General features: G+C 44.9%; 1 protein-coding gene across 2 annotated transcripts in view; it reads left to right on the top strand.

The window, feature by feature from the left end:
- Window positions 1-5,009: 5,009 nt before the first annotated feature.
- The window catches only part of CCNF (cyclin F), an 18,793-nt gene continuing 6,931 nt past the window's right edge, over window positions 5,010-16,871 (top strand). Inside the window, exons 1-12 of one of the 2 annotated variants that reach the window (XM_038418312.2) lie at window positions 5,010-5,338; window positions 9,395-9,549; window positions 10,041-10,147; window positions 10,898-10,965; window positions 11,611-11,804; window positions 12,201-12,254; window positions 12,964-13,068; window positions 13,559-13,636; window positions 14,107-14,258; window positions 14,822-14,986; window positions 15,839-15,962; window positions 16,434-16,614. In XM_038418312.2, the coding sequence (XP_038274240.1) occupies window positions 5,326-5,338; window positions 9,395-9,549; window positions 10,041-10,147; window positions 10,898-10,965; window positions 11,611-11,804; window positions 12,201-12,254; window positions 12,964-13,068; window positions 13,559-13,636; window positions 14,107-14,258; window positions 14,822-14,986; window positions 15,839-15,962; window positions 16,434-16,614 (1,396 nt within the window). In that variant the 5' untranslated portion in view covers window positions 5,010-5,325. The other variant, XM_038418316.2, reaches the window with a different exon arrangement.

The following is a 16,871-nucleotide window of genomic DNA, read 5'->3' as shown; positions in this document are numbered from 1 at the left end:
CTTGACTACCAACTTTCCCTCATCGAGGAGATGTTGGAAGTCCTACTGTTTCTCCAGGAGGAGGAAGGCCTGGAAGTCCATGAGCTTGGAGTATGAAAAGAAATCATGCTTGGCCAGGATGGCCTGGTAGCTGGCAACGCAGAATTGGAGGCCAGCGGAGAAGTAGACCTTACGGCCCAGGAAATCCAACTTCTTGGCAGCCCAATCAGGGGGAGTGGACTGAGGTGTTGTTGGCGGGCGCACTTGGTTGCAGCTTGGACCACCAGTGAGTTGGTGGGCGGGTGTGTGAGAAGAAAGTCCATGCCCTTAGAGGGCATGAAGAATCGGCGTTCCACCCACTTTGGTGTAGGGGGTGCTGGAGGCTGGAGTGTGCCAAATGGTCTGAGCCAGTTGCAGAAGGGCATTGTGGATACGAAGGGTGGTACACGATTGTCAAAGGATGTCCAGGAATTAATCCTGTGGGTCCTGGACACCTTCAACAGGCAGATTGAGGGCTGTGGCCATGCGCCAAAGTAAGGCCTGGTACTGCATGTGGTTGGCGGGGGAAAGTGGTGGAAGGAATGATGGCATTGCCTGGAGATAAGAAGGCAACCATATGAACCAGAGGTGGCAAAGGTGCTGTTGGTGCCACTGGAGCAGGGATGGCCAGAGGTTCCTTGAAGACAGAGGGGAGGGGCTGTATATGTTGGAGACAGGCAGTGCTGCAAGCGAGATGGCATCCTGCGCTTATGGTAGGGATTCCAGGCAGCCCAGTAGGGCCAGACATAGGGGTTGCTAGGCATCAGCAGCACCCGCAGGTAGTGGAACCATGGGTCGGCCGGTGGAGTGTACACTGGAGGGTCCGGTGTGCGCCAAGGGTCCGGGCTGTAGGACCATGCAGGTGAAAAGGAGAGGTCCAGTTCACAAGACCACTTGGAATCAGAAGATGTGTCCAGTAGGGATGGAGCCACCAGGAACGTCGGTGCAGGAAGGGTGGGATGGTCCAGGAGCAACAGAGGCGCCTCTGTGGAAGGGCCCAGCGGAGAAGGGTGGAGCAGAGCAGGAGGCTGGAGCAGGAGAGACGCATCTGTGGGAGATGGCAGGCGGAGAGTGACAGTAGACACAGAGCCAGCAGCAGATTTTTGCTATGAATAATGTGGCTTTTTCCAGACCTGTCTCTTCATAGGCCTGAGCACAAACCCACTGAAGTCCATGGAAAGACTCCCATGGACTTCCGTGGGCTTTGGATTAGGCTTCATATGCTCATTCAAGAGGTACAAGCTCTTTCAGATGTCCCCAGGTGATAGGTCTCAGGTCAAAAAAGAACAGCATATTTTGGCTTTGTAAACAATCAACCCTTTGGATTTAGCTGCTTTCAGGACCGTCTCTGTTTTGCGCATCAGACACGGTACCAGTAACAGTATCATGTCTCTTATCCTACCCTATGCACTTCTGGCCTCTATATTCTCCCTGTTTCCTCCCAGTCTTGCTACCCCCTTCTACACACACATTTCCCTGTCACATCACACTCCCTGAATCCAACATGTCCTTTGCCCCATATTTCCCTGCCCTGCTCTTGCTAGTGGCTTGCAGAAAACTGTCTGGTCACATGGTGCTGGCTCAACTGGTTTTTAGCTGAAACAAAGCAGCAGGAGGGGGACATGAAATGGAGCACAAATATTGACAGTGTGGTGAACTTTTTTTTTCCAAAAAGGACACAATACTTCTCATTAAAAGCTAAAAATACATTCACTCCTTTCCCAGTATTTCTTTTTCATGCAATTGCTGTATTTGCCATAGTGATGTTATGCAAATCTGAAAGGAATGGGAGGTGGATCCAAATGATCACATATGGGAGAAACTCTTCATTAAGACGTGCTTCTCATTTTGCAAGTTTGGAAACCTCTAGTCTGCTGATTGAAGCATGGACTGGCAGAGTCAGTGGAGCAGTGTTCTAGTTCCAGCACTGCCAGACTTGCTGTGAAACCTTCGACAAATCACTTGCTTCGCTGTCTCACTTTCTCCATCTGTAAAATGGAGATACTAGTGATATGTGTAACGCTATCTAAATTCCTCAGGTGAGGGTGATATAAAAGAGCAAAGCATTTATTATTGACTGATGGCTCTTCAGCAACCTGGTGAGTTCAGAAATCTCAATCTAGATGGGCATCCAGGAACCACCGCAATTGACCCTCTTGTTAAAAGAGTCAGCAGAGAGGCCAAGGATAGAATTGGTCTTGGCAAATGATCCTGTATCATTCCAGACCCGTTCTTTCTGAGTCAGAGGTGAGAAACGTTGGAAAGGCAACATGGGAAACCTGCTCACCTGGGGAAACCTGTTCTGGAGACCTGCCAATCAAGGTTATCAATCTAGAACTTTTCACCAACATCAAATTAATTCATGAAAGCATAAGATTTTTTAATTTTACTAATTCCTTTTTGAAGTCACTGTTTTTATACTACCTCCCCCATTATAGGCCTCCTATGACTGTGATTCTCCTGTGTCGGAGTCAAACATGGTCTTTTTTTTTTTTTTAAACATTAGAGGAAAAAGAAAGTGGCTTCAGAGTTTATTTTGTTGTCTCTGTAAATCACAAATTTCTTAATTTAAAACACAAGATGTTGCTGGATATGTTGAACCTTTAGGCTTATTTTTTATTTTATTTTTTTTAAACTAAAACACCTGCAATATTGAAGCTTAAAAACCAGCAACTGTCCTTGCACAGAAATTGCTGTTCTGGGGCATAAACCCCTTCAGAGAAGGGGCACATAGTTGGGTCAAGGGGTATGATCGCTGCTAGTGGGAATGGGTATGTGGATGGGGTAGGGTACTAGAATGAAAGTCACTGTGTACGCATGCCTTCAATTAGCTGTTGAAACATCTGACATTTAATTGGCATCCTCAAGGCATATATAAAAGTTTTTTATATTTTCTAGTTTTCCCCAGCTTATTTATGGCTCTCAAATAAATAACTCTCCTATTCTATCTACCTATATGTCCTCCCCTCTCTTTAGCATTACTGGTGAAAGGCAATGTGGATGAAGCAACATCAGCAATGTAAAAAACACACAAGAGCATGTGAAACCATCCTTTGAACAGTTGAAATACAGACAACCTAGTGCTAACATTTCAAACTCATATCAATACTAGCAACCGAGTCTCAACAGGTGTGGAGTTTGATAGTGAGTAGTCAAAACCATCGAAGTCCTCCACAACCCACTGTAAGCAAGGTTTGAATGAAGTCTCCCCTGACAGCTAGTGATGAGGAAGGGGGTAAAAGACTTCAGGACTAGGCTGTATTTACATGAACAGACCTACTCTATCTAGGTATCCAGTAGACAGAGCTACGTTGCCCAAATGATCAATGTTGGCTGGTGTTGGGTTATAAAACATTTCAGTATTGAATGCAGGGGTAATGAAATGTCGTTATCCTTATTGTATGAGTAAAGGGCAACAGAACAGTACTTGGCCTATTCTGATTGAGGGGGTCACCCTCAACTGAACTGGCTAAGCAGGGAATTCGGATGCCAGAGCTGGGTGGAAGAGAGTAGTGTAGGCTTTATGTAAGAGTTATAGGCATGACTTGACCTGCCCCTTTTCCCTGTTTAAAGATAGAGCTGATCAGGTCCTATTCAGAGTCTTAAGCGATCACTGGAGCTGAAATCACTGATAATCAGGTCTAAGTGCTAGACCTGCTGAGGGACAGGACTTCTGGGGGGGGGGGGGGGGAGATTATCCAGCCTGCATGAGCTGGGTGGAACCTCAAGAGACCAACTCACATAGGTCCCCACAGAGAGGCAGGTGAGGTGGCAGCAGAAGTAACACCGCAGGGCCATAAGTGACTTGAGCAGATGATGGCACGATAGAGTGAATGGTGGCAACTATAAGCCAGTTGAGGTGGCATTGCTCAATGTTTCTTGCCCCGCTTTCTGGGTGGGAGATAAACTCATGTGAATGCATCTCTGAGTCTCTGCTGAGGGAGTGGGGAGTGGCACGTTAAAGGGACATTTGTTGGACTTAAACACCACAAGGTGAGAAAGGGAGGCAAAAGGACACTTGCCCAGTGGATGCTGGGACAGGAGTTCTGCTCATGGTCAGATGTGTTTGAATCATGGTTGTGGCATTTTCCCAAATTAACGCCAGGCTCCTTTCCTCTTTTTATTAGAAGTTTTCTTTGCAATACAGAGACTCAGTGCTTGCCTGGGGGAAATATTGCCTCTCAGAGGCAGCTGGCGTGGTGCTTAATTTCCCCAGATTACTGGGTGAGGGCTCAGGCCGGTTCTGTGCTGCATTGTTAAGAGGGAGCCCTGGATATTGAGCCAGGCCCAGCTCCACCAGGCAAAAGGGTCACACCATTGTCCCCACCCCGCCCCACTCAGAGCTCTTCTGCCTGGGAGGAAGAGACCCACCAGTGTCTTCAAGGGCCGACCAGCAAAGCTCCTTCCCCCTCCAGGGAGGGCGGGCGCGCGGCCTCGCTTCCCGGGCGTCTGCGGCCTTCCTCACAGCCAGCGGGGCTCTGTGCTTCCCAGCAGGCTCGGCTCCCCCGATTCTCTGCCTTTCCCAGCGCGCCTGTCCTCCCGACCCCCCGCAGGGGCTCCTCGGGACAAGGGGGCCGCGCCGCCTCCACTCACACGCTGCACGGGGAGGGGCACGGCTGGCCTGCTACTGGTAGCCAGTTACACCAGAGAGCAGTTTCTGCAGCCCCTTCCATTCGGGTAACTGCTGCAGCTAGCAAGTCCCCCAGGGAGCCGCCTCCCGCACTGCGCCGGCCGGCCGGCGCTGGGGGCTCCGTCGCAGGCGCTGTAGAAGTTCCGGTCGGACGGTGTCCCTGAGAGCTCTGCCCCCCAATTCCAGCGAGCTGCAAGCGCGAGCCACCAACCGCCCCGATTCGAATTCGCATCCTGAGCGCCCAATGACAGAGCGGAGGGCGGGGCCGCGGCCACGGTATCCCCGCCCTGTCAGCAGACCGACCAGTGACAGCTCCAGCTGGGTTTGAAAAAAAGTGCGCGCGGCTGGTGGGCGGGGCCTTTCCCTGGCGGCAGAGCCCGCGCGGAGTGGAGAAGCGGATATCCGGTGTGCTCTGGGCGTGGCCTAGCCCGAAGGGGCGGATCCAGGGTGGAGCCTCCCGCTCGCTCTCTCCCTGACCCGCATTGATACCGGGGAGCGGGGTCCCAACGGCATGGGGGCGGGGCTCAGTTGGAGCCCCGCCCCGCCCTCTCTTTCTCCGCCCCTGCCCCCAGGGCCGGGACCTGGGCTCATTTGGACCCGGCCGGCTCGCGGGTGCGGTGGTGGCTGGTGACAGCTCGGCTCCCTGGGGACTCGCACCGCAGCGCGGAGGGGCAGGAATGAAAGTGGGCGGTGAGCGTCCTCCACGCCCCCGGGCGGGTTGGGGCCTCAGTGGGGAGTTGGGGTCCCTCTGTGGTCAGTGTAGGGGGATGGGGCCCTGTGCGGCGGGGGGTCCTCTGCGGTTGGGGGGGATGCGGGATCCTGTAGGAGGTGGGTTGCCAGCTAGTGGCTAGGGGGCTCCAGCCCCCGTTCTGGCAGAACTCAATACTCCTCATGTGGGGTTTGGGGAGGGTTAAGCCCAGGGTGGGGGCTCTGCCGGCTCGGTTGTCTAATTCTGGCGGGGTCCGTGGGGGGTCCCTGGGACGGGTAATGCTCCCTCTCTGTTGGATGATCCTCTAAGCCTCAGATGCTAGATTCTCAGACCTGACACATGAGGGCCGTGAAATGTCTGAAATACCCCTGCCAGGATCCTCCCAACTTCCCTCAACATCAGATGGGCTTAAACCCCTGCAACCTCCCCTTCCACTTTCCTCAGACTGTATCTGGCAGTGGCATCTCCTAATTTTCCTTTTGACTTCTCCCCCTGTGTTCAGAGGATGTGTTTTAGATTTTATTTTTAAATTCCAAAGAGAGGGAGCCCCACTGGTTTAGGCGGGTGGATTTAAAAATCAACCGAGCCTATAGTGGGACAGGACCTGCCTGCAGGGGGAGGGGACTCACTCAGGGCTCCTGCATGGGCACCCAGGACATTAGAAAAAAGCTACCAGTCTTAGCTTGGCCACTTCGGGTTTCTCATCGACGCAAAGAGTTTCATGTAAATTATAAAGTAAGGTTATAATTATTAAATGGAGGAGAGGCTGCAGGCTTTTCAAGGAGCAGATGAGATTTTTGTTTCAGAAAGGCAGGGTGTTTGAATGAATGAAATGTAAATTATTGAAATATACACTTTGCAAAATTGCCTCATCAAAAGGAGAGACTTCAATAAAAATACTTAAAAACTTAATTCAAAATGAGAGATTTTTGATATTTCAGGCTAGTCACAGGACTAGAAATCAGACTACAGGATTGCAGTTTACTGCTTTTAAACAGAAGTCTCCTTTTATCAAGATTTTATCTTTGCCATGATAGTAAAATCTAACATTGAAATATGACATCTAAGCAACACCCCAGTCTTTCATGTCCAAATATAATTCTAGTTGTTTAATGTAATAATAACAACTTATATTTCTGGAGTGCATTTTATCATGCAGGGTACGAAAATGCTTTATAAACTGCAATATTCATTTGTAATTTATTATGGCTTTCTCTGGGTTGAGGGTAGCAGCTAACTGGAACATTTATGGAGGGAAGAGAGAGAATATATGGCTTAAGGCATGGGGGCAAGCTTCCCTACTTTTACAAAAGTGCTAAGGACTCCTATGTTCTGAGCAGACAAAACTTGCTTTTTTATGGTCTGTGTGCTCTGCCTATTTAGGAAGATCATCTAATGAATTTTTTTTTCCCAAAAACTATAAATGGGTTTACCACAAAGAATATTTTGCTGAAAGCAGGTTTATTTTAAAAGGAATGATTTTTTTTAAATTACACTTTCTGTATTAATGGAACAGAATTTGAATACTTCACCCAAGTTTAATATGTTCTGGTTCTATGGGGTACATAACACTAGCGGACCTGCTTCTATTATACACTATCTTTGCTTGCCAAATGTATTTTGGAATGCTTCAGTTACTTAATCAGCACCTGACTTTAAAATATTAGAAATGCAGCTTGTGTATACAATGTAGATATGTTTGTAGTATATGGGGTCATTTTAAAGTAAAGCCATCCTAATATAAATTCTGGGCTACTAGAGCTGTACTGTCCACCATCTAGTCTTACTTCAGTTTCCTGGGCTGTTTAGTCAGTTTCAGTTCTGAATACAGGCTTAATTGGCCTGCCAGTCTAGAGATGCCTTTCCTCTTATGACAGGTTTCAGAGTAGCAGCCGTGTTAGTCTGTATTCGCAAAAAGAAAAGGAGTACCCGTGGCACCTTAGAAACTAACAAATTTATTAGAGCATAAGCTTTCGTGAGCTGCATCCGATGAAGTGAGCTGTAGCTCACGAAAGCTTATGCTCTAATAAATTTGTTAGTCTCTAAGGTGCCACGGGTACTCCTTTTCTTTCCTCTTATATTGCAGTAGTTCTCTTGCTGAAATTGGGGATGGGGGGGGAGGAACGCCTATGAGAATAATAGTCTGGTGACTTGTGCATGTCAGAATTGCCCGTAATTACGTGGATATCTTTTTTTACTCAAAAGTAACTAATAGGTAAGCCAAGGGCTACCTGGGGGAGAATGGGGCATTCAGTTAGAATAGTAGCTCATTTTGGAGTTTCCAGGATCAACAATTAAGAGTTCCATATTCATTTTGGCATAAAAGGATATTCTAGGTGGCCCATTGCTTTTTTGCATAGACAGATACCTATAAATTTGCATTGGAAATACCTAGTTGTGGGGACTGTCTTTAGCTTATCTAGTGCTTGTGGCCCTATAATTAAAAATGATCAAGTCCCTGCAGCTGCTTTATTTTTATTTATTTAATTTCATGTATGATTTGTTTGTGGTTTGGTACACTTGTTATATTACCTCTCTGACTTTTTTATCGTTCTGTAAATTTACACTTATTATAAAACTTTTTTTTTAATACCATGGATTGGAAATTAACTGATAGAACAGGGGACAAGGAAAATCATTAATTCCACAAGTGGAATATTACTGGGATCCCTAGTGGGACCCATGTTTTTCATGACTGAGCTAGAAGAAAACCCAGCTAATTAGACTTCCCGGCTAAACTATCATTGTATAAAAAGATCTACAAACTGGATTTGAAAAATGCACCTGACATTGCCAAGTGGGAAATGTTCCATGGTAAGAACAACATCCCTAATCCATAAATTAGCAGAAAAGTGGGTGGGGGGGGTATATGTGTGTTTCTAGTCTTTATGGCTGCAAAGATAACTTTCCAGATGTGACCCAGCAAACAGACTTGCTTTGTCTGCTGCTCAGAGCCTTATCAATGAAACTGGCAAGTCTCTGGTCCCTGCTGCTCTTCAGAGTGGGCAGCAGTGAAATTGACAAGATTCATGTCATTTTCACTCAGCTGCTGCTTGGCAAATCTCTGAGCAGCAGCCACAGCAGGTACTAGGGCTGTTTGCTGGGGAGGAAAATCCCAAAAGAAAGCTGTGTGGTGGTGAGGGATCCCTTTCATGTAGTCCAGGGCTTAAGGTAAGAGAGATCCTTTTTCCTTCTAGCAGGTCGGGGTGCTTCAAATTTCTGACACCTACTACTCGGACTGATGCAAAAGATGGAGTTCCTGAGCAGAATCCAGGCCCAGCTTCTCAGTAGAAATCTGAACACCTTGCCCTTCCCAGCAAGTGGGAGCACTACTGGGCTTCTCACTAGAGTATTGACCCTGAATCTCTCTAGTGAGCCCTCTCTCTATCATTAGCTTTTATCTCTGCCCTAGCTAACTTAGTCCTTTCGCTAGCAGGTACAGGGTGAACTTTCCTGTCCCTCCTTAGGAGGAGCAAGTAAGGGACCAGAATATATATAGACCAGACACTAGTCTAAATGTCACAAGGAACAAATGCATGAAGGAAGGACTTGAATCTTTGAAGATGGTATTTCAAGAAGCAGTGACAGGAGGCCATGGAAAGGGATAGGAAAATATTGAAGGGGAAAAAATTAAGGCGACTGGCCACATCACTGATGTTACTCCAGCACATTAAATACTACATGAATGGGAATTGCATATGGAGGAAGTTTGCACAATGGAGGATGTTGGGCTGAATGGCCTAGGTGATCTCTTCTGGCCCTGTCAATTTAACTATTTTTACTTTAGTTGGTTAGTGATTCTCTTTTATATATGACTATGCAATTGATTTGCTATCGTATCAGAGCCTAGAATTCTTTTTACTTTCCATTTCATTGAAGAAACAACATAATTTGTGCTGCAGTAGAGCAGGCTCAGTAACAGCAATCATTTTCATGTTAATATGTGGACTAGTATTCTTTACAGCTGTCCTGTAATTTCGACTTGACAGTGCTCTTTCACTAATTGAGATGTCTGGCTTTTTGTTTTTTTTTTCTAGTAATTCACTGTAGATGTTCCAGGTGTTTTTCTTTCCCTTCAAAACGAAGGGTCAGAAAACGGCCTCGAGTCCTGACATTACTGAGTCTCCCTGAAGATGTACTGTTTCATGTTCTGAAAGGCCTTCCTGCTGAGGATATCCTCTCCATCCGAGCTGTGAGTCTGCTAACCCACTTCACCCCTGTAACGGGATGGGGTTTACCTCTGTCAGTGTGATGCCCTGGCTCCCAATGGCAGGACTGGACACAGGGAAGGCTGGATCCTCATGGCAGAGCAAATCTAACTACTGTATGTATTCCTTCAGTTTTCCTTCAGATCTCTGCCATTGTGGTAGCAGTTTTGTTGCTAAACCTCTCAAGATTGAGGATTAGCAGCAGTATATGAGTGTTTTGTTTAAATTTTCCAGAGGGAGCTATCCTGACAAATCATTCTGACCAAACAGTTTGTTTCCATTAAGGATGCTTATCTTATTTTCCAAAATTTACTTTTGTCTAATCTAATTTAATTACTTTAAATAAAGTGGAACAATAGTTGTAGAAAAATCTACCTGTGCCATGTTAATATGGCTATAACAGTAGACCACAAGAACGATTTTTCAGTGGCTTCCTATATGTTGTAATAATGTACTTCTGTATTTTTTCCTCTAGGTGCACTCTCATCTTAAATATCTTGTAGATAATCATGCTAGTGTTTGGGCATGTGCAAGTTTTCAAGAAGTATGGCCTTCTCCAAATAATCTGAAGATGTTTGAAAGGTAACGTATAGGAATCCAGGCATGGTCTATGCATTAGGGGAGACTTTCCAAGGCGCAGAGGAAAACTAGGTACCCATTTCCCATTAACTTTCAATGAGAGTTGGACACCTGACTGCCTTTTCTGCCTTTGAAAATCTTCCCCTTAATATGATTAGGAGCACTCTTAGTTTCCTGTCTACATTTCAGATTGAAACTGTCTTGTTAAGTGGAGCAGGGATCATAGTTATATTTGGAGTGTAAATGGATGCTGTGTCTACAAAGTGCTTTACAATCCCCAGATGGAATGTAGTGCATAAGCTAAAAGTATTGCTACTGCTTCTCCCTGATGTTTGTGTTTCAGTATAAATGTATAAGCCAGAAATGTGGACCGAAAGACTGCACAATTGTGTTTTTTTTTTTTTTTTTTTTTTTTTAAGAATTTTTAAGACTAATATTTGGACTTTCTCCATATTTCAAAATGAGTTTTTAAAAACCTAAAGTTGCAAGCAAATGACTGTACTTTGAAAGAATAAAGACACTATCTCAAAAAGGTGTGTATGGGTGTTGGCAGAGACAGAACGTAACAGCTGAATCTGTCTGGTGCCTGTGTAACCATCCTATGTGCTTCAGAGGTACAAGTTCTGAATTTCTCAGCTGCATTCTGGAGCTGTGGCCATCTAGTAGAAATGAACATGGAAGCAAGGTCTCCTGCTGCACTGGAATCTTCAAATGATTCAGATGCCTGAGTTATCTTTTTGTACTCTTATTTAGGGCTGCTGAAAGGGGTAACTTTGAAGCTGCTGTGAAGCTGGGCATAGCATACCTGTACAACGAAGGCTGTAAGTGTGAAAGCACGTGCTGTGGAGAACATGGAAATTGCAGAGGGAAATGAAGGTGGAGGGTGTAGTTCTATTCAAAAGAACAAAGAAATTTTATAGTGAAGTCTGATCAATAAGCTTGGATTCTTTTTATTGGCAACGTGCTAATCTTTATCCCTACTATTTTATGGACATTTGGGTTTTTTTTCTGCCCATGTTATAAGATTGTTTTCCCCTGTCATTTCTGAGTATGTGGCAAGGTCTTGTATAACATTGTGCCTTTTCTGTGATAACTGCCAATGGCACTGCAAGCATTTCCCTGGTTATTGAAATGCTGGGGCTACAATGCCATTATGCTACAGTAAACCTCTAAACAGCACTAATGGATTCCACTTCTAGCTGAAATGTGGATGTGTTTGAATCACACAGTTAGCAGCTCTTGAAGTTAGGCTTTAGAAGCCTCCAGTCAAATTTGGTTGTCATTTTGCCAGTCAAAAGCTTCACACTGAACCAAAAAGAGGCGCTATTCAATCCTTCTTCTGCAACTTGTTACCATTTCTGTGAAACCATCCTGCTAACTGTTGTACTGTGGGCCTATTAAATTCCAGGCAGATATTATGAATTAGCTTCTGTTCCCTCTTTAAAGCATCTGTTTCACTTATTCAGTATCCATTTCCGATGAGGGTCGTGCAGAAGTGAATGGGTTAAAGGCATCTCATTTCTTCAGCCTGACGGAGCGTCTGAATGTCTGTGCAGCCCCCTTTATCTGGCTCTTTATTCGTCCCCCCTGGTCTGTGAGCGGGAGCTGTTGTAAAGCTGTAGTCTATGAGAGCCTCAAAGCAGAGTGTCAGTTGCAGAAAGTAAGTGGTGCTCTTTCTGTCAGTGACTTTAGGGCATGGTAGCTCATCCACCCAGCAATTTGCACAATTACATTTCAGTTTCCCCAAGGAGTATCTTTTTCTCATGCCATTGATTTATAGCTGTTTGACCATTGTTTAAAAATTAAAGTTAATACAGAGCAAAACTGTATGTAGGAGAAGCACTGCTTGGTAGCTGTCAAAGGATTGTAACTGTGATTGTTCTGCCAGGTTAATTTCTATCTCAAAAGTGAAGAAATATTGAGGGGGGGAAGGAAATGGTCGGTCCATGAAAGGCCAAGAGCAAACAAAGCTCTAACCTGGGACTATTTTGAAGAAGTCTCTCTCGTTTTGTGGTTCTCTTTAATAATGTGCAGTTTTAAAACTATCTTTTTTTAGGCCCAGAAAGGCTCTATTCTCCACTGCTTGGCTAAGGTTTTAAGTCTCTTTGAGGTGAGTAGTGTTCATTTCCCACTGATGGCTTTGGGAATTCTGAAGGTACAATTTTACAATGCAAATTTCCCCTGTGACTTTTCAAATGCTAGATGAGTTGTGTTGTCATCTTCATGCGAGATCAAACCAATTATTCTTGGTTTCCCTCAGTGTGGAAAAAGTCTGTGAAGGCCTTTTCTATTTAAAGGGAAAGTCAATTTGAAATCTAATCTAAGCTTCGGTATGGATTAAATCCTGAGCCACATTTTCTGCTGGAGTAAACTTGTGCAGCTCTGTTGACTTCAATGGAACTGTGCTAGTTTACATCAATTGAGTATCTGCCCCATGTTTTTTGTTTTTGTTTTTTGTTTATTTTAAATGAGTTGAAAGTAGTTTTAGCTACTAGGCCTGCTTGTTGTGCTTGCAGTATAGGATGCCACGCTAGGTACCAAAGGAAGGGGCATGCTGGCCACCAGGAAGCCTAAATTGCTTTTGACTACCTGAAAAAAAGCTGCAAAGTAACTCTTCAGCCAGGGTCTCCAAAGATACTGCCTGCAGTGGTCCAGGAAACCATCTTGAACATTTGAAGGATGTTTCTGATGGTATTGGATTGATTCTGTACTGTAGGTTTCAATCTGAGGATCTTCTGTACCACTCGGAGTCTCTGGGGCTTTTGTGCCCATCTGACTGGGTATGAACCATAAATAACATTTGACCTTTTTATTTTCAGGATGAAGAAAAAAGGAAAGAAGCCCTTGAAATGTTTGAAGAGTCTTCGAAGCAGGGTTGCTTAAACAGCTCCTACCGCCTCTGGGAAAGTAACAGAAGAGCTGCTGTGAGTACATTTGGCTCTTAAAATGATCTTTTCACCTCTATTACAGTGGCACCAAGAGTCCCCAACCAAGAATAGAGCTCTGTTGTGTTGAGTGCTGTATATACAGCCAGCAAGAGACAGCTTACAGTCTAAATAGACAAGATGGATAAATGGTGACAGAGGAAGTAGTATCCCCATTTTACAGATTAAGAAGATAAACACAGAGAGGTTAAGTGACTTGCCCAAAGTCACACTGGATGTCTGTGGCCCAACTGAGAATTGAACACTGATCTCTTTAGTCCCCGTCCAATTCCTTCAACCCAGGATCATCCTTAAGAGAAAGAGACTGACTGTGTGAGGATTTTTCCACAAAGGGCAGAAGAGATGGAAGAAGTGATGCCTTTGGATCGTAGGAGTACTCCAGCCTTCACAAACATTGAACCAAATGGTTATCTCCCCTGGACAAAAGGGGCAATACCTTCTTAATGCTGTTCATGTTCCTTTTCTCTAGATGTCAGATCCCGGCAGATACCTTCAGAGCCTCAGGAAACTAAGGGATTATGCAGCAAAGGGTTGCTGGGAAGCCCAGGTAAGACTTCCACTAGTGACACCAAGACATTGTTTTTTGCACAGCCCTGTAGAAAGACATGGGAGTGTGCTTAAACATGGATCCAGTCGCTGGCCATTAGGAACAGCAGCTAAAACTCTTCTCAGAAAACACTTACTTAAATGTACTCTGCAAGGTAACCTCTTCTGAAAATACTGCACTTGCATAAAGAAATCTGAGCAAGGACTCATCTTTAGTAAGCAATCTTTAGTCTGAAGAGCCTGTCCCAAAATACTGCACACATATTGTGTACCAGAGTTCTGCCAGCTTTGAAAAATAACTGTTTGTTCTTAATGTCTCTGGAGCGGGTCCCATAAGCTAGGTTTCATTGTATTTTGAATGTAAAAATGACATGAGTTCTCCCAGGATTTCAGTTCAAATTTTGTTTCTCTGTCCAAATGGAAAATAGCTCACTTGCTATTTACATTTCACCTCTTGTCTGCCTGCTGTAGATATCTTTAGCCAAAGCTTGTGGGAATGGAAACCAGCTAGGATTAGAAGCAAAAGCCTCCAATGAGATGGTGTCTCAGCTCTTCCAGGCCTCCCTTTCTGTCAGAAAGCAAAGCATCTTCACTGTGCAGAAGGGAATGAATGAAACAATGAGGTAAAGACAAGCTCAGCAGCCAGGTCTTTGGCAAAGAAGTATGTCTATGACATGGCAGGAAAGGCTGCTACTGTTTCCTTGTGCTTGTTATAATTCTGTCTGGGATGAGATGCAACCTAGTAGATCATTAAGCTCTTTGTGGAGTTAGTTCTGGGACACAAACAGTGAAGTGCAATGCAGAAAAGTTTGTACTTTTGTGAATGTCACTAATTGCACAGTGTCCCTGGATAGACGCAGAATGACAGTGACACTTATTTTGATAAGCTCATATTTTAAGATGTCTTTTTTTACTTGCAATCTGCATTAATTTGTCAGTCTGCCTAAAAAACACCTACTATGGTCCATCAGCCCGCAGTTTGACTTAAGTATCTGTCCTATTACCTAGATGCAACAGGACATTTTACTGAAGTCTTGTTTTGATGTTCAATATTTTGTTGGCTAGTAACTTTTGAAAGGATAAGTCTTGATATGTGTGGAGAGTCTCTGGTGTTATAGCTGTCACTTAGCATAGGTCTGGATTGCTTCTTACCTAGGGGATCATTTGATTTTTATCTCCTATTTAGGTACATCCTGATTGACTGGCTGGTAGAAGTGGCCACCATGAAGGATTTCTCCAGCCTTTGTCTTCATATGACAGTGGGGTGCGTGGATCGGTACTTGAAGCTGAGACCTGTATCCCGGGCCCGGCTCCAGCTTTTGGGAATCGCGTGCATGGTCATTTGTACACGGTGAGTTTTGATGACTGACGTGCATCAGTGATACAAACTCAGCATTTAGCTATCATGTTCTGCTTTCTCCGCTGCACTAGTAACAGAGCTAGAACTTGCCTTCCTTATCCCTTTACAAAGTGACTTCCCTTTGAATGTTGCTCTTAATATTTCCAATGAAATACAAAGTGGTGCTGCTGCCACCTGAACACTTATTTAAATGTGCTGGAGGGGCTGGAGCTCTCCATAGGTGAAGTGCTGTCTTTTGTGTAGAGTAGATGATTAGCATCAGAAATCATTCTAGGAAGCAGGTCAGCACTATCATTCTGATCAGCCCATCTGCCATAAGTAACTCAAAAAAGCAGATTTGTACAGATTTGTACATGCAGTTTTAACAACAAGTCTTTGTGGCACAGAAGTATTGTGTTCTTGGCCTAGTGTTTTATGTGGGACTAATTCCGCTACTTCTGCTATTTCAAAGTCTCTAGGGTTTAAACAGAGATGCTTCCAGTCACAGGAGACTGAATTCTAGGCACAAGGAATAGGTCTGGTTACTGGTTCTGCAGCCTTTCTGGGAGAATTACACCTGTGAAAACCGCTGCAGGATCTAGGCCTTCTAGTCAGTGATGTGATGTGATGTGATATAAAGATGCAGGCTCAGGTTAAAGATGCCATGGACAGGGCATCGTCTTGTGGGAACACCTGACACTCTCAACATGACTCTACCTGGTATCTTCCTAATCTGTACTAACTTCTCCTCCCTTGTGCAGGTGTCTCCATAGCATAGGATATCCATGGATATCTGCATGCAACCAACCTCAGTGCGTGTGGCTCTGCCTTGGGCCCGAGTGCTAACCATCTTTAATATTGCAGCTTCATCAGCAAAGAGATCTTGACAATACGGGAAGCTGTGTGGCTAACAGACAACACATACAAATATGAAGATTTAGTCCGGATGATGGGGGAGATCATCTCTGCCCTGGAAGGCAAGATAAGGGTAAGTTTGGAAAACCAAGGGGGTGGGATGCCTACCTTCCTGGCTGTCCTTTGCTAAGTTATGGCGAGTTGCTATACTGCGTGGTGAAATGTGGATCCTTCTTCCACTTCTCTGTAGACTAAGCATGTTGTTTTGGGTGTTTCTGGTTTCCTCTGAACCAGCATCCTTTGCTGCTTTGGTGATTGGGTTCTTAATTTGAAGGATTATTGTATGTAATTCTGTACCTGCAAGTACTTGATGTGATTGCACTGTAGGAAGTTGAATTTAACCCCCTTGGGACCAATTCCAGAGATCTCACGCATTCCTGTCTTAGTGTCTGGGAAACATCTTGATACCACCGGGGTAATAAGCCATCTTTTTGTAATGAGCCTCCATGAAAAGGGATGGTCACCTGGGAACAATTCCATTCTGTGTTTGGTGCTTCATTGTGTCGGAGTTTTGCCAAACTCTGTGTTCTCCCTTATGTGTTAGATTCCTACTGTTGTGGATTACAAAGAAGTGCTACTGACCATAATCCCTCTGGAGAGAAGAACGCTTCACCTGTACAGCTTTATCTGTGAACTCTCACTATTGAACACAGGTCTCTGTGTATATTCCCCTGCCAATCTGGCTGCTGCAGCACTACTACTGGCTAAGATACTACACAGGCAAGGTAAGGAACAGGCTGCTGCTAATCATTTCATACCTGGACCTGCAGGTTCTGCAATGTAGCACGTTCATCCATGCTGTCCCTCTGGATAGCAATCTTTCTGCTTTAGCACCAAGGTATCAACTTGTGCCAGCTTGCCTCAGTCATGTTAAAGATAACAGACACTTCAGAAGGATGGGGTGGGCTTGGTCCTTTTTTTCCAGTAATTGCTGTGTCGAGCTCGAGCGTTAGCACGAGACTTGAGTTTAAGAAATGCCCAC

Source organism: Dermochelys coriacea, chromosome 10, assembly GCF_009764565.3.
Source record: "Dermochelys coriacea isolate rDerCor1 chromosome 10, rDerCor1.pri.v4, whole genome shotgun sequence".
In the NCBI taxonomy this organism is placed as follows: Eukaryota; Metazoa; Chordata; order Testudines; family Dermochelyidae; genus Dermochelys; species Dermochelys coriacea.
Note: the sequence above shows the minus strand (reverse complement) of the source record. Positions and strands in the feature narration are given on the sequence as shown.